The 19933-nt window shown below is 39.5% G+C and overlaps 2 protein-coding genes and 2 long non-coding RNA genes across 6 annotated transcripts; 3 read left to right on the top strand and 1 right to left on the bottom strand.

The window, feature by feature from the left end:
• Positions 1-2005: 2005 nt before the first annotated feature.
• LOC113031372 (cytochrome P450 4B1-like) lies at positions 2006-10442 on the bottom strand. Of its 2 annotated transcripts, XM_026183381.2 has the most exons (12): positions 10251-10442; positions 9925-10069; positions 9775-9819; positions 9555-9682; positions 7892-8016; positions 7629-7783; positions 7436-7542; positions 6264-6454; positions 5990-6123; positions 4286-4350; positions 3836-3918; positions 2006-3077 (listed from the first exon to the last, which is right to left on the bottom strand). In XM_026183381.2, exons 1-12 carry the CDS (start codon positions 10440-10442, stop codon positions 2906-2908), a joined length of 1542 nt encoding a protein of 513 aa, XP_026039166.1. In that variant the 3' UTR covers positions 2006-2905. The 2 variants fall into 2 exon arrangements, with proteins under 2 accessions (XP_026039166.1, XP_026039167.1); XM_026183382.2 differs by lacking the exons at positions 2006-3077; positions 3836-3918; positions 4286-4350 and adding an exon at positions 4623-4768.
• On the top strand, positions 9656-10981 carry LOC145431951 (uncharacterized). The gene is made up of 2 exons (XR_013912283.1): positions 9656-9796; positions 10167-10981. It is a non-coding gene; the product is annotated as an uncharacterized LOC145431951 (long non-coding RNA).
• A 401-nt stretch (positions 10982-11382) lies between these two features.
• On the top strand, positions 11383-14328 carry LOC113031376 (uncharacterized). Its single transcript, XR_003273727.2, has 6 exons — positions 11383-11755; positions 13179-13460; positions 13538-13738; positions 13821-13931; positions 14059-14099; positions 14208-14328. It is a non-coding gene; the product is annotated as an uncharacterized LOC113031376 (long non-coding RNA).
• A 2358-nt stretch (positions 14329-16686) lies between these two features.
• med18 (mediator of RNA polymerase II transcription, subunit 18 homolog (yeast)) lies at positions 16687-19826 on the top strand. 2 transcript variants are annotated; one of them, XM_026183384.2, is made up of 3 exons: positions 16687-16847; positions 17265-17367; positions 18554-19826. In XM_026183384.2, exons 2-3 carry the CDS (start codon positions 17295-17297, stop codon positions 19108-19110), a joined length of 630 nt encoding a protein of 209 aa, XP_026039169.1. In that variant the 5' UTR covers positions 16687-16847; positions 17265-17294; the 3' UTR covers positions 19111-19826. The 2 variants fall into 2 exon arrangements, with proteins under 2 accessions (XP_026039169.1, XP_026039171.1); XM_026183386.2 differs by having other exon boundaries at positions 16743-17178.
• The last annotated feature ends 107 nt before the right edge of the window (positions 19827-19933 follow it).

The raw sequence follows: 19933 nt of genomic DNA, 5'->3' as shown, positions 1-19933 counted from the left end.
GCATCCTGCAGCGTCATACATCCCATCCGGTTTGAGTTTAGTTGGACCGTCATTTATGTTTCAATAGAACACTGACCCCAAACACACCACCAGGCTGCGTGAGGGCTAACTGACCAAAAAGATGGAGTGCTGCGCCTCTAGTCACCTGACGTAAGCCCAATGGAGATGTTTTGGGATGAGGTGGACCGCAGAGTGCTCAGCATCTCTGGGAAGTCCTTCAAGACTGTTGGAAAACCATTTCAGGTGACGACTTGATGAAGCTCAGTGAGAGAATGCCAAGAGTCTGCAAATGAGTAATCAAAGCGAACAGTGACTATTTTCCATCCATTTCATCCGCTTTGTCCGGGGCCGGGTCGCGGGGGCAGCAGCCTAAGCAAAGAGGCCCAGACCTCCCTCTCCCCAGCCACCTCCTCCAGCTTATCCGGGGGAATACCAAGGCGTTCCCAGGCCAGCCGAGAGATATAATCTCTCCAGCGTGTCCTGGGTCTGCCCCGGGGCCTCCTCCCGGTGGGACATGCCTGGAACACCTCACCCAGGAGGCGCCCAGGGGGCATCCTTGTCAGATGCCCGAATCACCTCAGCTGGCTCCTTTCGATGTGGAGCAGCAGCTGCTCTACTCTGAGCCCCTCCCGGATGGCCGAACTTCTCACCCTATCTCTAAGGGAGAGGCCAGCCACCCTTCGGAGGAAGCTCATTTCTGCCGCTTGTATCCGCGATCTCGTTCTTTCGGTCACTACCCACAGCTCGTGGCCATAGGTGAGGGTAGGGACGTAGATCGACCGGTAAATTGAGAGCTTCGCTTTTACACTCAGCTCCCTCTTCACCACGACGGACCGGTGCAGCGTCCGCATTACTGCAGCTGCAGCCCCAATCCGTCTGTCGATCTCCGGCTCCCTTCTCCCATCACTCGCGAACAAGACCCCGAGATACTTGAACTCCTCCACTTGGGGCAGGAACTCATCCCCGACCCGGAGTGGGCACTCCACCCTTTTCCGGCTGAGAACCATGGCCTCAGATTTGGAGGTGCTGATCCTCATTCCCGCTGCTTCACACTCGGCTGCGAACCGCTCCAGTGCGACTATTTTATGGAATCTAAAATATAAAACATGTTTTAAGTTATTTCACACTTTTTTGTTTACTACATAATTCCTTGTGTTCATTCATAGTTTTGATGCCTTCAGTGAGAATCCAAAAAACACATGAAAATAAATAAAAACATGAAATGAGAAGGTGTGTCCAAACTTTTGACTGGTAGTGTGTGCGCCCTCACAGGAAACAGTAATCATTTTCAACGTTTTTCCCCCCAGTCTGCTTCCAAGGCCTGTCACTCTGGTGAAACTGCACTCACTAAAGCTGCAAATGTCTTATCTTACCTGCTGGATATCAGCGTTTTTGACAGCATATGCAGCACAGAGACCAGTGTACATTAACTCTTGGCAGCTAAAAACTGCGGTGTTAAATTTGGAATAACCTTTGTGTTTGTTCGACTGCTTTGATGCTCCCTCTTCTCTTCCTCTCAGGTCTCTCTGTTCCGGATCATCAACCATCCTGGGACCTCTTTCTCCCCCTTGGCTGTCAGTTACTGATGTTCGGATCTGGAGCTTTGTCCTCCAGCTTCTCTTATCTCCCTCTCTCCTCTGTATTTATGCTGTCCTTTTTGTGTCCCTTCTCTAGGTTTGTTTACACGTCGAGGCAACTGAATGTTGTTTTGTGTATTTTTTCCAGGTTGGATATCGACGAGATCATGGAGGGGGGACTTGAACTAGATGAAGTAGATGGTGTCAGAGATATGCTGACAACAAAGGCCGTGCCATTTACCCAAGATCATTTTTTCAGTCGAACTATTCAGTGGCCCCCCCGTGCCCTGTGAGTGGCAGCCCTGCCCACAAGAGGATAGAAATGTCTCATCATTGGATTAATATGACCACTCAGAACAAGCTTGTATTGATTTCTGGTAACCTTCCCCTCTTAAAGGACAAGTGGACTCAAAGATATCAGTCAGAGGTAAAGGTTTTGTCATTTTTCTTACATTTAATTAACCATAAACAACACTACAGTGTGAATTTGCCTTGATATAAGCTGATATTTCAGATTTACAATAAGCTGTATGTATGAGGAAAGACTCTAAATGCAATGCGAGTAATTTGATACATTGTCCACATTTTTAAGCATCAACTTTACAGTCTGCCTCTGTAAAATAAGGTTATATTCCAGAGATAAACTTTGATCATATATCTATGAATTGCTTTCATGCTGACTTTCCTTGCTTTTATAAGACTTCATATAAATGCACAAACATAGATAAATGATCTTCATTACAGGTCAAAGGGACCTCTTCTGTAAACAATAGAAGTAATTCGAAATATAAGCTCAATTAACCCTTTTTGTTTGGGTTTATCCTGAATACTAAAATACAGTGAAGAACTTGTTTTATCTTTTTCTGTTATTATTCTTTGGTGCAAACTGAGTGCTAATTTAATTTACAGCATAGCACCAGTTCTCTTCCTCTATTTAAAAATGGCCACAGTTGCTTGGTGTTTAAAATAGAAATATTAAGTGATGAGTGTAAAACTTAATATGGAAATGTAAGTTGTAATTACTAGAATTTTATCTACAACCTTACACTGCAAAAGTGCAATGCCATTTACTACAATTCTGTTATGTACTACTCGTAAAAAAAAAAAGCAAATTCTAGTACTTTCTGCACAAGCTTCTCCTTTAGTGTTTTTGTGTAAAAAGCAGATTTTTTTCAACAAGTAATTTTTCCTAAAACATAAACTGCATGGCAGAGTTAATTAAATTTTATGTGAAAGCTCAGTTATATGGTAGAAGGTAGAATCAACATACTTTTTTTACTTTCTAAATAAAGTAATTTTGAGCAGTTCTTGCAGTTAGTGCACTTTAGCTAAGTCTCTAAAGGTTTGATCTTGATGTGGATGCCATTGAGTGAGCGGAGAACCAGTCGGGGGATGATCTTGGGTTTCATAGTGGGCTCCGCTATGAGCTGGTATCGCTTCAGTGTCAGAGCTGTCACCACTTTCATCTCATTCATAGCAAAGTTCTGACCGATGCAGTTTCTGCAAAATACATAAAATGTAAGAAATACACAAAGACCTGAAAAACAATTAAAATAATTTGATCCTTCTGAGATTTGGACATGCAGAAAATGGAAAGAAGGGATAAATATAGTATGTTATCTTTTAACATTTAGGTCCAAAGGTGCTTGTATTTTAAATGAGATCAATCTTAGATTACAGTGAGTTCCCCCTTTCCCCTACTTGCTCTAGCCCAAGGGGGGCGGCACGGTATGAAAAAAACAAAACAAAGAATGCTTGGACACTGCTAGCATAATGGATAGGTTTTTGACAGGGCTCCCACACAAACGCAAAGCAGAGGATGAAGCATCGCCAAATATGGTTCCAAACCAACTTCCTTCCAAGCCAAAGACTAGAACATGGTAAATGGTAAATAGACTGGTTCTTATATAGCGCTTTTCTACTCTGAGCACCCAAAGCACTTTATACAACTCGTTCATTCACCCAATCACACACAAGCACTTTTCTAAGTTTTTCGTGCTATCTAACTATCATTCATACATACACATTCACACTCGGATGGATGCATTGGGGAGCAACCTGGGGTTGGTATCTTGCCCAAGGATATTTGGGTAAAACAATGGGGGGCCTAGCAACAAAAGTTTGGGAACCACTGCTCTAGCCCATCATAAAACCAGTTTGCTGATGTAAATGGGGTCAGTGCTAAGTTACACATTCACATACTTGAGACTACTACAAGCAGTCTCTATACAGTGATATAGTTTCAGGTGAGGACAAACCTTGGCCCAGCTGAGAAGGGCACAAACGCATGAGGGGATCTCTTAGCAATGTTCTCTGGTAGGAAACGCAGAGGATCAAAGACCTAATGTAATACAGGACAAAGAAAGAGAGCAGTGTTATGTGTATTACTTATTTTCTGAACCTCATCGCCCTTATCACTTGCGCAGAGAAAACTGCATTCTGACACATAATAAAGTAAGTCATTAAACCAGCTTGAATCTGTCCTGAGGTCCACTTTGGCACCAGGGACCTACCCACCTCAGCAAATACAGCACTAGTAATTAATTTAATGCACCAGTTTCATGATTGCTTCTTCAGTTATTTGATAAATTGTATGCAGCCTTATGGGCAGAGTGCTGAAAACGTCACAATTTTATTTCGTCATAGATTCCTTTGATGATGTATTCCATGTAGTAAGTTGTGCTGGGAATAAAATTGTCTTTACTTACATTAGGGTTTTCCCAGACAGATGCATTCCTGTGAATTCCAAATACACCTATTCCAACAACAGAACCTACATTTGAAAGAAATGTGTACTTGGCTTATTATTATTAAAAGATTATAGGGTGTGTGTAGCTGAACATTATCTTTCAAACAAAACAAGCATACACCATATCGAAAAATTTATTGTGACACAACTCATAATTCAGATGCAGGGGTTTTAAGTCCAGTTGGCACAGATACATAAAATCAAGCAGCTAGCCATGCAGCGTGATCAAGTGTAAGTGGTATTATTGCAAACTGGAAATGTTTAGGAAGTATAGCAACTCAGCCATGAAGTGCCAGACCATGTAAAGTTGCAGAGTGAGTGTAGAAAAGTCCATGTTAGCGTGAACTACATTACCCAGCAGCTTTGCAGTCATGGGATTCGTGGGACTCCTGAGCTAGATAGCCTGACTTAGTTCATGGGCTGATGAGAGACGAGGGGAGAGCTGCTGGGAAGAAAAGCAAATAGCCCCCCTGTGTTTGTTGTAAATGGTGTGTGTCACATAAACGTGAGTTTACATTTCATTTTTAAGATGTTTTACCCTGTGTGTATTTATTCTAGCTACCTTTGGCATATGTGCTAGTTATAGATAACTATGGTGGCCCAGCTATTGGATAGTTTCTGGCCTTGTTCCAGCTTTATTTGTTCCCTTTACCAATTAATGTGACATTGTACGCTGTAACATGGGTGTATTACGTAGTGGTAGAGGGCTGGCTACTGAACAACTGCCTCAATATAAATATTTCATCTCTTGTGTTGGAGTGCCATCTTGTGACCCATTTTGGGTAGTGTTTTAATAAATGTGATTGCTCTTAAGAAGCAGTATCAGGTTGATGCACTGCCTTAGCAGATTTGTTGTGGAGGAATTTGTGGCCAGCTTTATTACTGTTTAATCTTAATTCATGTTCTTAAGTATTTCCTGTTCTTGATCGCAGAAACCACACCATATCACCCCTCCACATCCTCCTACACCATGTCATATCTCCTTGTACCATCAGTCTGAGTGTAAATAAACTCCACCTCTTACAATCTACTCCCTGGATGTCAGCCTCTCCTTCTGACCAAGGATAACTATTGTAGCAAAAACCAACATTAAACTGATGTGCACCATTCTGTACAGTGAGGTTGCAGAGTGCATAAAAATCTCCAACGCTCTGCTGACTCAGTAACTGCAGAGCTCTAAACCTCCTCTGGCATCAACATCAGCACAAAAACTGTGTGCCTGGAGCTTCATGGCTCATGGATTCCCATGGCTGAGCAGTTCCAGTGAGTGTAATGTGTAGGCGGCGGTGTACTTTCTGCCCATATATATGATAATAATCTGGTGCCAACATTTAAATACTTCAATTTGGAAAAATGAAGAACTGACAAAGCAATTACGCCACACGTTTAAGAGATTTATACTAGTTTATAGAAAAGATGCTGTATGTGACAATACAATCAAATAATACCAATATACCCTTGTAGAATAATAAAGTAATAAGTAATAAGTCAATATAGGTCCTTTATTGAATCGTAAAGAAAAGTCATTTATGTATGTAAAGACAAACAACGTCGGTTAAGAGTTTGTGTTTACCATGTGGCATGAAATGATTCCAAAAGCATTATTAAGTGAAGACATTTAATGTTTACTCTTTGATAATAACAACAGAGTAAAATCACTGACCTGCAGGCACTGTTCTCCCATCACAAAAGGTTACAGTTTTGGTGGTTTTTCTGGAAATTCCTGGTACAGGGGGGTAAAGGCGGAGAGCTTCTTTTATGCACATTGTAGTGTATGGGATTTTACTGAGATCCTCCCTTAAAATGAGACCAACATGCAGTGTTAGTGAAGTCAACTAATAAGAAATCTTGTTTATATGTCTCCTAATAAAGTTTTGGTACCACAGAATGGCACCAACTTGTTTCCCTATTGCAATGTTGTCCTTTCACAAGCCTACCACTCCATGGTTTCCTTGTCATGCAAGGCCTCCATAATCTCCTTCCTGCAAATCTTCTGATGTTCTGGGTTGCAGGCCAGACAGTAGAGGATGAAAGACAGGCCACTGGCTGTGGTGTCATGGCCCTCAAACATGAAGGTGTCCACTTCTGCCCGCATATCTTCATCTGACAGACCCTGCTGGTTCTCATCCTGGCGTTGAAATAAAGGATATTTACAGTTGATAAAAGACAGAATGGACTGCACTATACTCTAACTGGGCTTCTCAATAAAAGTGCTTTGTTACTTTTGCTGCTCAGGCTCATTATATTACTTCATCACCCGACTTCAACTCAGCTTTAGCTGGATAACATTCATCCTTATACAGATACCTTTATAAAATTGGGGATTTATTCAGCAGCCAAGTATCAAGGTCCGCTGTTCTTCTTAAACCATATAAAGCACTAATTGTTTGTTTTTTAAGCAAACACCTGCCATGCAGTTAATTATTGATTTTAATTTTTCCTGCCAAGGACAACAATTTGCTATGATATACTCATAAAGGAAGGATTCTTTCTATTCTTTCATTATCGGTTGATTATATTAATATTATACAAATATTACACAATTATGTGTTTAAGTGATATAAATAAGATTTTTCAATTTGTGTGATTTTCAGTTAAAATGCACGAAAATAAAAAATTAATAAAAATTGGATCATTTTATGCGTTTTAATGTGTTTTAAACTGAACCCATGTCACGAAAGCTAAGTCTACTAAGAGAATAAACATGCTAGCTGAACAGCCCCTACAAGCTGCCGTTTAGAGAAGTTTTTGGGAAAGAAACTGGGCAAAACACTAACCAGTGTTGATCATTCTCTACACAAAAGAGATTTTGTATTCAGGTTGCTGCTCACGAGAATGAAAAGGCTGATCATCGTCTTTGTGTCAGAGGACATTAACATGCAGCTTGGCAACAGCATGCATCTTTGCTTATTTGCTGCATGCATATGCTATTTCAGCTTTAGGCCAGTACTTCAGATATCTGACACGATCTCAAGTTGGCACTTGCCTTATTTTCTGTATGACCTTTATGCAGGAAAACCCCAGTTTGTGACTTGCCTATACATTAAGCAAATCCTACAATGGGAAATGTGTTGAAGTAAGAGGCTGAAACTGATGACACATAACATACTCTTGCAAAGAGAAGGATGTCCAGAAAGTCCAAATATCTCTTTGCCTGTATTTGTCCAAGCTCCTTCTCTTCCTTTAGTGCTTCTCGCCTCTTTCTTATAACTTCCTCTTTAGAAAAGAATATAAAATGTAAGCATTTGTAGATCTGACACTGATTTTTGGCAACGGTTCAGATGAATCAAAGCAAAGCTTACCTGTATGACTGAGGGCCACCTGACGTGCTTTTCTGTATCTGAAACCATGTGGGCTAAGGTGGAAAATGAGGTCATTGTGGTACGGAAACATTCTGAGCCGAAGGTCAATTAGAAAACTGAGGTCATAAACTGCTTTGATGTATGCATTTGTTCCACTGAAATGACAAAGGAGGCAAACATTAAATGCAGATTTACAACAACCAAAGACTCAACATAAAACTGACACTGTAAATGACTCTTTAAAAAGATTCATCTGGGCTCACCCCTCTGTCTGACAGTTGCTGTAGCAGCTGAAGGCACACTTCATAATGCTGTCCAGTGTCATGAGGCTCATGTGTTTAAACAATTCAAAAGGCTCATTTGTGCTTGCATAACTTTCCCACTTATCCTGCCAACAATGAGAGAACAGATGTGTCAGAAGAAAATTGTACATAGCATGATCAGCTACATGAAATGTGTTTTGTATTGATCACTAAGCAATCCACATGTCTACGTAACTTTTTACATGAACTCTTGTGTGATAAACTTATTTAGCAACTAACAGCTTCCTCTTTTCTAAGAACATACAGACTTAGAAAAGGGGAACCTCAGCTCTAAGTTCTTGGAATAACTTTGTTACCTTTGTACACACACAAGCTTGTATAAACAAAGAACGCAGACAGTGACAGAGCGCAAGTCCGTGAGTGCCTCTTGCGAGTACGAGCGCTCTGTGACCATCCTCGCGAGTAAAGACAACTGCAGTGTTTGTGTTTTCTAACTCAGGCGTCACAGCTGAAGAACTGTGGGGTGATTCTTAGAAATCCCCAGTCATTTAAATTGGTCCTTCGAGCTGGATAGATGAGTTGCTGGCTGTGTCGTAAGTACCCATCCTAATGTGTACCTCATGCATCCTGTTCTACGACCCTGAAGCCATCCTTCATGTGTTTCTTCAGTTTTTTTCATATCTGTCTCTTTCAACTTGAGTCAAAACGTGACCTAACTCCCTCCAATCTGTGTTTTCATTTCGTGCTACAGACACGCGTCGTTTTGGCATTCTACTCAGTTCCTGTACTTTTTCTGTTTGTATCACTGAGCACACAGCATTGCCACTTTTAGTTACATAGAGGTGCTGCAAGGTAAGCTTCTGTGGGCCTAATCTGTGAATTTGTGTGTCATATGAAGGATCTTTGTTTAAATCTTAGGGTGTTGTGATACTCATCAAAAGCAAGTGGTCGGGAGTCTGGTGGCAAATACTTCTCTGCCAACCTCTGTAGAGGCTCTAATGGTGGAAGGTCTAGAGTCTAATAGTAGTGGGACACTCCTTTTCCCGCACTGCTATAATTAATCTGTCCCTCTTCTTCTACCTCTTCATAGTTTAACATTAATTCTGCGTGCACGCCTTGTGGTCCTAGAACTACGCCAATTTTTAATTTTTCCATGCTGTCTCTCCCTAGGAGGTTGACTGGACAGGATGGATCGTATATACATTGGTTTTTACAGCTCTTGCCACTTTCTCTATGCACTAGCAGTAGCCCTTCTGTTAGAGATTTTACACTAGTGTGACCTGATGCAGACTTAACTATCAGGGTCTCTTTTGAAAATTTCAGGTTATTAGGTTTTTGATTTAGCACGGTTTTGCATGCACCTGTGTCGCATAACATAGTTACGTAAATTTTTAGTATGGGTCTCTCTCCTAACAGTGTAACTAGTTCATGCACGTTAAACACTTCTGTATCATCCTGTTTTTCCTCACTTCCTTGCTCTCTGTCTAGTCAATCTTCGTTCCTACCTTCTCTCTTAGAAATCCCCTGTCAAGATGTGATCTCTCTGCAGGATACAGACACTGCTCCTGCTTTACTTCTATGATATTTACTGACACGTGCTGACCAACACATCACGACTTTGATTTTATTTATCAATTATGCAACTAAATTGTCTTCAACGTACCAACATAGTCTCAGCAGACTCTGACATCAATTTTACGTATGGTTTCAAAACATCATAATGGAAACCTGGCGTTAAGAGCCTTCTTTGACGGAACCACTTCTGACCTTCTGACACCAACAACCCATTTCCTGAAGAACATGTGCATGAGTGAGGAAAGCAGCAAAACAAACAACTCTGCACTTTAACAAAATGCTGTAGAAGGGAGAAAAATGAGCCTTACCAATCCAACCCTCCACAAAACGGTAGGCAAAATCATCTTTTGGCTCTGTTAGGAAACAAAACAAATAAAAATGGTGTTAGGGACTTTTAACTTTACTACACAGTTATAAATGTGCATCAACACAACAACTACGTAAAACATTTCTCACACCTGATGATGTCAGGATAGTTTTTGCATAATCTGGATGCTGAATAATGATGATACTGAGAAAGGGGCCAAACCAGATTGGGAAAACATATGAGTACTCCTGTCCCCATTTCACTACCTTGTCCATATCGGTCCCATCTTGTTTAAACTGAAAGAGAAAAAGTACAACTGAAACACATCACAGCAGGCAGACTTTACTCGTGTAAATTGTGTTGTTTGTCATCTGTGTGTGTCTCTGTTTGCAGAATGGTGTTCTCCAACATGGTGTGGTCAGCTTTACTGGACGGTTACACATGTTACAGCTGCTGCGAGTGTGTTGAGACAGTTACCTCCAGAACATGTCCAAACAGCCAGTGTGGCGGCGGCCCCGGAAAAGCTTGGAAGTTCCGCAGTGCTTCCCTTCTTTTCGCAAGTAGAATTGTTAATTTATAAACCACGACAAAAACACAGAGCACAACAAAGACGTAATGCATGTGAGGCCAGCCCAGCTGAAACTCCGCGAAAGTTTTAGTTAGTTTCATCTCGCAGGTGCAAGTGTCTTCCGCCTCCGCGTGCAGGAAAACCTCCCCAACAAAGCGCAAAAGGTGATCTGAGCTCACCTTTCTGGAGGAAAAGCGATGTTTTCAGTGCTGTCTCCGGTAGGCGGGGAATTTGACAATCAATAAAACGCTGACTTCATGTCCTGACGGAACTGTTGGCGTTTTGAGCGCAGGAGTGCAACAGCAACATCATTACGGCGGAAAACGAGAACTGGGATGATGAAGATGCAAATATGGGAAAATTAGAGTATGTAATTAAAAAGTAGATTATGAAGAAGTGCGGTTAAAAAAATATTTACAAATTCTATCAAAAATAACTTTGTTTGTTAACCAAAATAATTTCTTCTTATGTAAAGTGAACATCACACGCAAAAATGTAGGTTTTCCTTTTGGCTATTCTGTTTGCCTGTCAAACACTTGTTCCTTCATATTGTTACTACATACGTTGAGTTTATTTTAAGAAATATTGACACAATCAAATCCATTTAATTGACTTTATGATTAAAAAACTCAACAAGCAAGGAAATCCTTGACAACGCCTCTAACTTTATATTGTTAAATATAATCTGTGCAGATTATATTCATGTTTTTTTAAACGAATAAATACTCCAGATTACATATCATACTTAATTGCATGCTGATCTATGACAAATTAAGACACTTTAAAGTACTCAGCTCAGCACTTTTGGGGCGTTTATGATATTCATTAGAATTTAATCTCATTAATAAAAGTGTAATTGTGTCAGTTGTTGTACTTGGCAGCCAATAAGTTGGTTACAAGTGCTTTGTTTGCACATGAAGTCCAAACTCCAGTGAGTTTAACCGTACGATAAACTGTACAAACAGCTCAATCACAGTTTGGTTCAACCCTCACAAACATTATCTCAGCATAAAATACAATGTGAGAACATATTTGGCATCTATATATTAAAAAAGAAACTGGTTTGCGATGCACATTTTGTGTCTTAACACCCATACTAAATGTAAGAAGCAAATCATATGCCAGACCACATCAGAAAAACAGTGTGGGTGACAACCTTGCTAAATTTCCTCTGTACTGGCTGTTGGACCACTTCCGATGTGTCAGGCTCATTTAAGCTGTTAAGCTCAATCTAAAACCTTTTGCTGAGAGGCAGAGTTTGTGATCTGTGTTTTTATGAGCAGTAATGGTACAGCCAGGATGCTTCATGTTGGGTTTTATTTCTGCGGGGACAGGAATTTCTCCCATATGAAACAGAAAGGCTTCATTTTCATCTTTTTACTTGTTTGGAACTTCTCTACTTTCTCAGGAAACAGTGAGTATCTGATCAAATCATTACTTAACTAAATTCATTATTCAAATTGCTTAATTAAATACAATGTATTTAAAATACAATTGATGAACTGACTTTTGAATATTTCATATATTTTTCAAGTGACTGTTAATTTAAATGAGCAACGTGATATTTTGCGAGTCGCAACACAACTTAATTTTTCGCTGGGATGTCGAGCTGTGATACCGTGTCAGCATTACATCCATCGATCAGACTCTTTCAAATGGTTTTACAAGAAGGACCATAGCAGTAAGCAGGTTCAGTTATTCTTCCGAGATAAGAGGGGAATGCTATATCATCAAATATCCAATCCCAAATTGAGAATTGGATCCAATCATTCCTTGCTCATCAGCTCTTTTACCGAGGAGGATGAAGGTGTGTACTGGTGTGAAACTTGCCAAGAAACATGCCAAAAGTCCACTGACATCATCCGGTTGTTCAGTCTGACGTCACTAGCCGTGTCTGGGTCTAAACTCCGCTGCAGGTCCACATATCAAACGATCACTGTGGCATTACTGAGAGTTGAAAAACTGTCTAAAGTCTTTCATCTTTAATAAAATGATCAGCGTTCTGCTCTACCAGGTGTAACAATTGAGTTTAACATCCAGGCATCCATGAAAACGGAATTTATGACATTTAACGGAGTTAGAAGTTAGCAGGGAGTTAGCTCGCTAGCTTCTATCTAAATACAATATAGCACGTCCTGACTGCGGGGTTTTGGAAACAAATTAAAACGTACAGCTTTCTTATCACTTCCAGCATAAATGAAGACAGAAAACTAAACAGCAGTGACGTTTGTAGGGTTACTGAAGTTGGGCTAGCTGGTATATAATGATGTGCTACGTGACCGCTAGCGACATAGCTATGTTAGCATAATATAAACAAGCTAACTTTTTTTCCACTCGATAAAAGTTAACGTGAGTTTTCTCGGTGGTCAGAAACAAATGTAATCGCATGGCAGGATGCTGTAAAAGGACCAAACTTCAGCCAGGAGAACAACTGAGATAATCCATCCACAATACGAGGTTAGTCATTCATATACTGCTCCATGGGCTGGGCTGTAGTTACATCCTAAGGTTTTAAAAGCTGAGCTTAAATAAATGATTAGCGGTAATAAAAGCCGAGGGAGGTCAACAGGGATCACTGACTGTTTTAGGAGCTTTTTGAGATCAAATAGAAGAAAATACATAACATTAAACATGTTAACAACACAAAAGCCATATTAAACGCAGACTACTTTAGACCCGGAAGTAGGATTCGTCGCGTCATCACTGAACAACCGGATAGTGAAGAAAGGTTTGTCCTGCTGTCATATTTTTCTCCGTTAAGTCAGAATCTACCTGTGCTTATGGTTTTTAAATTTGCCAAAGATAATTATCACAATCCTTTACCTCTCTTTTTTCAGAGACGTGGAAAGACGTCAATGAGACAGTTTACATTGTTGCTGGCAGCAGTTTTCAGCATACATGTTCAAGTAAACTTGATAAAATAAACTTTTGGACTTTTAAAGCAACGACTGCTGTTGGGAAATCAGAAGTAAGAGCAACAACAGACAATTTGACTTTCAACAAGTCTATATATATTGGAAATGTCAGAAGAGAAGATGCTGGGAAATATACCTGCTGGATGAGTAGCTGTGTCGGACACAGTATTAAGCGAGTCACTATCAATTTGTGTGTAGTTACAGGTGAGAAACTAACACACAAACATCATTGTTTCATGATAGAAGATAACCTGATGTAACCTTTTGATCTTTACTTACAGTATATGACAGTAAGGATTCATCTGCATCTTGCGCTGTGACGTGCGGCATGAAATCAAATAATCCAAACAGAACTTCAACTACATCTGTGCCTGTACATCCACACGGGTCCCTAAAGTGCAATATAGATTCAGTGTTTGATGGATACACTACAGTTACTAAGAGTCCCACATTTAGCACAAACGCATTTAGCACAACAACAGGTGGGTGTTTAGCCATATGCTGTTTGTGAATCTTTTTCACCCGAATCAAAGAAATATTAATATTTAGCTTTTGGTTTAACAGGTTTTCAAAAAGAGCCTGAAGACTGGATCCCACTTATTTGTGGTATATCAGTATCATGTGTCATTTTAATGGCACTTTTAATTTTCTGGTTGAAATCAAGGTTACATTCAGGTAGGCTATGCAGCTGCGCCTCACTTCCACTTCCTTTGTATTTTATTGTTTTGTTTTTTTCTTATGGTTTGCTTGAAAAATTTTCCCCTCTGATTCTGAATATGCTTCTGCTTCTGTCTCACCAAAGCATTTCCTGTTCAAATTTGTTGCTGTGGCTTGAATAGCAGGGTAAGTGTCTGTGCTGACATCGAGGTGTAACCTAAAACCCTCATGCAGAAATGAAGTGTGTGCGTGTTGCTTTGTCTGGGTAATGAAATGTATTGCTTTTTACTGCAGGTGGAAGAAGAGTCTTCAGTGGTTTATTCATCAATTATCATCAGGACACCGGGCAAAAGAATTAATCACATGACCTCTAGTGATTGCAGTGAAATAAAAGTATAGAGAAAAAAGTCCAGGATAAGTGCAGTCACTTTTATTTATATATAACTGAACTTTTACCTAATTTTCTGAAGGCAGGGCGGGTGTTTTAAAGTACATGGATCAAGATAATTTTAATGAGAAACTTTGAGTGTGATACAGATGTTATGTAACAACATTTTTTTTGTTGTTGTTGTTGCTCAGTACAGAGGTGAGGTCCATTCATGAACTGCATGAAAGCACAGTTTCTGATTACCTTGCAGATCAAGTTAAGATAAAACAAATGTAGGTAAAGAAGTAATGTTGACCTCAATATTCTACGGCAATTAAATGCTGCTTTCACAAAGAGGAACGTTATTAGGTACATTAATTTAGTCGAGCTCAGCAATTAAAACAAATTTACAAACAATTTCTATTTTTTTTGTTAAAAGAAAAAATACTTTTTACACTAAATTTTTTTTACAGCTGTATTTTGTCTTGCAGTTTTAGGTTTTATATAATCACCATATAAAATATAACCGCAGTAAAAAAGCATCTAAGCAAAAGGTTGCATAAAGAAGGCTGTTAAAAGTGTTAAAACCCCAGCAGTACTGCGTCTGCAGTGTTAATCAATAATGATCATCAGTGATAGCAAAACAATAACACCCTGCAGACAAAAGGTTATAGTATGATTATTACTGATTATTACTCCGAATAGCCTATGTGAGTACCTCACCCACTTTTTTTATACACCACAACACCAACCCACAGAGACAGACAGGACAAGACACGCAGGACAAACCACTGCATCACGATCTGTCATTGGTGGCGGTGTGCACAGCTCTAATGAAAACAAACCCAAATAAGGCAGCTGGTCCAAATAATATCCTCAGGCATGCACTCAGGGTCTGCTCATCAGAGCTGGATGGTGTATTCATAGACATACAATCTGCCCATCCTTTAAGTCCATTACCAGTGTGGCCCTCTCCAAGAAACATACTGCCACATGCTTAAATGACCATCATTCTTTTGGACTAACATCAATTGTGATGAAGTGTTTTGAAAGGATCAAAAAGACTGTCCTGGCCACCTTGGACTCTTTACTTTATGCACACATACAGAATCAGTCCACTAGAAGGTAGTAACACATCTGTGAAAATGCTGTTAGTTGACTGAAGCTGCATTTAATGCTGCAGACTCTCTGAGAAGCTGCTCTTAGTCAGACTCACACCCTTTCTCTGTAACTGAGCTCTGAACTTCCTGTAAGATAGACCGCACTCAGTCAGAGTTGGACACCAGATATCAAACATCAGAACTGTGAGCACTGGTATTACTCAGGGGCACGTGCTGAGTGCACTGCCACATGCTCTCTTCACATATGAGTGTGAGCACCCCCCTAATCAATACCAGAATTATAAAATTTGCATATGAATCTAAAGTAATTGGGCTGATTACTGGCAGGGCTGGCATAGAGAAGAGAAGTGAAATGACTAGTGGCCTGGTGTCAGGAAAATAATCTTGCCCTAAATGTAGATAATAGCAAGGCGATCTGAGGAAAAAACACTCCAAGACAGAGGTAGAGGACACACATGAGGTTGGATTTCACCTGGTCTCACAACCAGCACATTGACTGTACTTTCTAAGATGACTAACAGGGCCCAGCTGCACTACTCAAGACAGGAACACTCTATTGTGCGAGACTGCACAATAAATCACAGGATCATCTTTTCATTAGTATATGACATTTACACCAACAGGGCTGTCAGCATTGCCCACATCAACATTAAATACAACACACACTCACAACACCACCAGTTAACAGGTAGGTGGTAGATTCTAAAGGTAGATGCAACAGGAGTCTGAAATCAAAGACTGTAAGTCTCAAATCAGACTCGTGAATAAGACAGTCAGTTATGCCTCTCTTCTACCCCATCAATATTATTGACTATTACTGTAATTATTATTACCTGCTATGGCACAAATTTGTAAAGACCGGTTTGCAAATATGGACAAAGCAGGTACAACTCAGGTTTTCAAACTCAGGTTTGTTTTTAAAACTAATTTTAGTGTTTGCATCTTCAATTCTTGCAATCTGTAAAATTTCCGGATTCTTTATTTTTATTTTATTTGAATAATTATTTTTGTTTTGTGTCAAGAGATTGGCAAAATTAAGTGTAAACTACTGCTTTTATTTCCACAGTATGTATGCCAATAAAGCCTCTAAACTTAATACTCAGTAATATATACTTTTCACAGTACTGTGAAAACAGTAATAGTTTTCACAGTACTGATAATCCATTCGTATAGCCGGTGTTAATAAAAGCAGAGTAGCCTAAAAAGCCTGTCTGTCCATGACGTCCATGTCCATTTCTTTTTATTTTATACACGGATGACCTGCTGTCGATATTTTAACACTACCAGTAGGTGGCTGTAATGAGCCTCAAAGTTGGATGTCTACCGATTTGACACACCAAAGGAAGACGCTTCTCATTCATTGTTGTTGCTAACTGTGTTCACTTTTTCTTTGATAACTAAAAAGACGTTTATTTCTTTCCGCGTTCGCTTCTTTATTTTTGAAAGGTAATATATTTTTAATGTTTCTGTAATAACATTGAAACGTTTAGCCTGTTAGCTTAAGTAACGTTCCGGTTAGCTACTAGGAAACAGAGTAGCTGTGTAGTAGTAGCCGTGTGTTCAGAACCCCGTTTAGGCCTTTGGTCTTTTATTAAAACGTTATCGAGAACGAACACTTAAAACATTTACCCTTTTTCCTCGGCTACTGCTCTTCGTGGTTTCGTAGACAATAATGCACTATAATTGTTGTTTCGAGTGATTTACACCTAGATTAGAAGGCGTTATCACTGGCTATTAGCGAGCTAAAAGTTACAAACTCTGTTACCTATGGCGACAGGTGAATTTTTTTTGTTAATGATGGCATTGCTCCATCAGATGTTCCGACATGTATATATGTATCTGCATATAATTTTCTTTCTTTAGGCTCAAAAACCTCAAAGTACCCGAGGAAAGATGGAGGCGCCACCTGTTACTGTAATGCCTGTCACTGGGGGCACAATTAACATGATGGAGTATCTGTTACAAGGTAAGATATCATGCATCCACCGAAGCTGAAGCAAGTAAGCAGGCAAATAACAAGCCCTGAGTGTTATACATAGCATAAGGTACTGATAGTGGCAATACTACAGATAGTAGCTTATAGTAACAAAAATGCAAAACAATAGCAATAATCATTTAATAGTTGCATTGTGCAACTGTTCAGCACAATGAGTAAAGTTACATGAGCAACATCCTTTGGTGTGAAAGTGAACAGTGTTACATATGTCACCTTTGACCTAAATTATTATGCACTAGCTCCTAAATAACAGCTAAATTCTTATTATAATATTATTATAAATAATTTTTAAAATGGTGCATTTACAATGTTTAAAACCTTATTTCTTAACTTGGTCACTCAATTGTAGAATACTGTGGGCCTTCTCCTGGACAATCGCAGTTTTGCCTAAAAAAATGTATGGTCCAAAGTTTTGTCATGTATGATTGCTGTGAAGTTTTATCAAATACTTTTTAAGATATATTTTCTTTGAAATATGGACCATTGAACCTCTTCCAGCATTTTTTTTGTCATACATACCAGATGTTTGAACACAAATATCTGTTAAAGATAATACAGTTAAATGCATATGATTTCCATATCCAGATCTGCAGATCCAATCTGTCTCATATTTAAACGCACACCAATTTTTAATGGTATACAATTGAATTTCACAATAATGCAAAATGGAAAATTATTTCTTAGTTATAAAAATGAAAACAAATCTTTTTGGGGGGTTTAAATTTCATGCTGGATTGAGCAAATGTGAAGTTGTACCACAAAAATGAAAAATACATGCATAGTTTAACCCAAATAGACCAAAATTCTAAATTCTGGAGGTTTCAGATGGTATTCTGATAAAAAGATTTTGATTTATTGAGATAAGTTTAATAAATCAAAATGAGTATTTCATGATCTACTGAACTGTCTTATAATTTACTAGGTTTAAAATATTACTGCATGTGCCCTGAAAGTGGGTGGATGTGTATTTTTTTGTTTTAAAGGAAAATCTTTGAGGTATTTGATATATGAAGCAAAAATGTCAAAGCAAATGTACAAACTATGGACGATCTGAGATAGTGGAGACTATATTTATAAATATAATATGTATAGAGTCCTGGCCATCAGATCAAATGTCATTTTTTGTATTTGTTCCTTGTGCACTTTATTTAATCAGGGAGTGTGTTGGACCAGGCCCTGGAAAGCCTCTTGCATCGCCTTCGAGGTCTGTGCGACAACATGGAACCTGAGACTTTTACTGATCATGAGTTGGTTTACCTTCTCAAAGGCCAGCAAGGAAATCCCTTCATTTTGCGTGCCCGCCGTTCCCTCTCCCACCCAACTGCTCCATGGCACCTACGCTACCTTGGTCAATCTGAAGTGGGAGACAAGAGTCGCCACGCTTTGGTACGCAACTGTGTTGATGTTGCTGCCACTCACAGCCTTCCGGAGTTCCTCAATGAGATGGGCTTCCGCATGGACCATGAGTTTGTCAGCAATGGACACATATTTCGTAAAGGTGCAATGAAAATTGTGGTCAGTAAGCTGTCACGCATACTTGTACCAGGGAATACAGAAAACACTGAGCATCTATCACTTTCATACCTGGTGGAGCTGAGTGTGTTGGCTCCTGCAGGACAAGACACTGTGTCAGAGGACATGCGCAGCTTTGCTGAACAACTCAAACCCCTGGTTCACTTGGAAAAGATTGACCCTAGCAAACAGAGACATTAGCCAGTTTTCCACAAAAAGGAACTTTCCCCGGGTGACTGGGAACCTTGGGAGGGACTCCATGACTTTCCACCAGAGGAACCAGGTCTAAGTCAACTTCTGAGGGAATTATTTCACTCTCAAAAAAGTTCCTTCTCAGGGCAGTATATTTTGAAAATTCAGTAACATTGGTGTTGGGGCTTGCAGCATTGAACAGAACTGATTGGCAGCCTCCTTGCACTATTTTAGTTAACTGCCTGAGCTATAGCTGATGTTATAGAGAGGGAGGTTGTTTTCAAGTGGGATAGTTTTTGAATGAAGGGGGGTGGAGGGACTAAACAAAGTGGTGAGTTAGAGGAATAAAATATTTTCTTTTTGTATTGTCTCACAACGCTTATGTTCTAAAGCAAAATTAAACATGGTCACACTTTTATGAAGCAAAAGCCATGTCTGAAGTTCTGGAATTTCCAGATTTTGTGTGAATGGAAGCAAAGATTCATCCTGTCCTCTGTGGCTGCTTTACTGTGTGCTTCAAAGAGACACTGACCTGCAGGTATGACACAAAGACCAGGGAAAAGAGACATAGACGCCTAATATGTAACGTCCTCATTATCAACTATAAAGCCCCACTTTTAAAAACACCTGTCACTTCATCAAAGAACTAATGTGCATAACCATTGTATGTTTTTTGTTTGTTTGTTTGTTTGTTTTTTAATAAAATAAAAAAGAGTCTATATATAGTCTTGGTTTAACAGTTACTGTTTGGTCAATTTTTAATGAGATAGAGAACATTTCAGCTAATACTGTCAAACATCACTGCATTCTACTAACTTTTACCAAATCATGG

Source organism: Astatotilapia calliptera, chromosome 11, assembly GCF_964374335.1.
Source record: "Astatotilapia calliptera chromosome 11, fAstCal68.1, whole genome shotgun sequence".
Taxonomy (NCBI): Eukaryota; Metazoa; Chordata; class Actinopteri; order Cichliformes; family Cichlidae; genus Astatotilapia; species Astatotilapia calliptera.
This window is presented reverse-complemented; position numbering and strand designations above follow the sequence as displayed.

Coding starts and splice junctions, on each gene's coding strand:
- med18 (XM_026183384.2), top strand. CDS start 17,295: ATGGAGGCGCCACCTGTTACTGTAATGCCTGTCACTGGGGGCACAATT. Junction 17,368..18,553: donor GATGGAGTATCTGTTACAAG/GTAAGATATCAT, acceptor TTATTTAATCAG/GGAGTGTGTTGGACCAGGCC.
- LOC113031372 (XM_026183381.2), bottom strand. CDS start 10,442: ATGAAACTAACTAAAACTTTCGCGGAGTTTCAGCTGGGCTGGCCTCAC. Junction 10,070..10,250: donor TGTTTGGACATGTTCTGGAG/GTAACTGTCTCA, acceptor TTTCTCTTTCAG/TTTAAACAAGATGGGACCGA. Junction 8,017..9,554: donor AGTCTGCTGAGACTATGTTG/GTACGTTGAAGA, acceptor CATTGTTGGCAG/GATAAGTGGGAAAGTTATGC.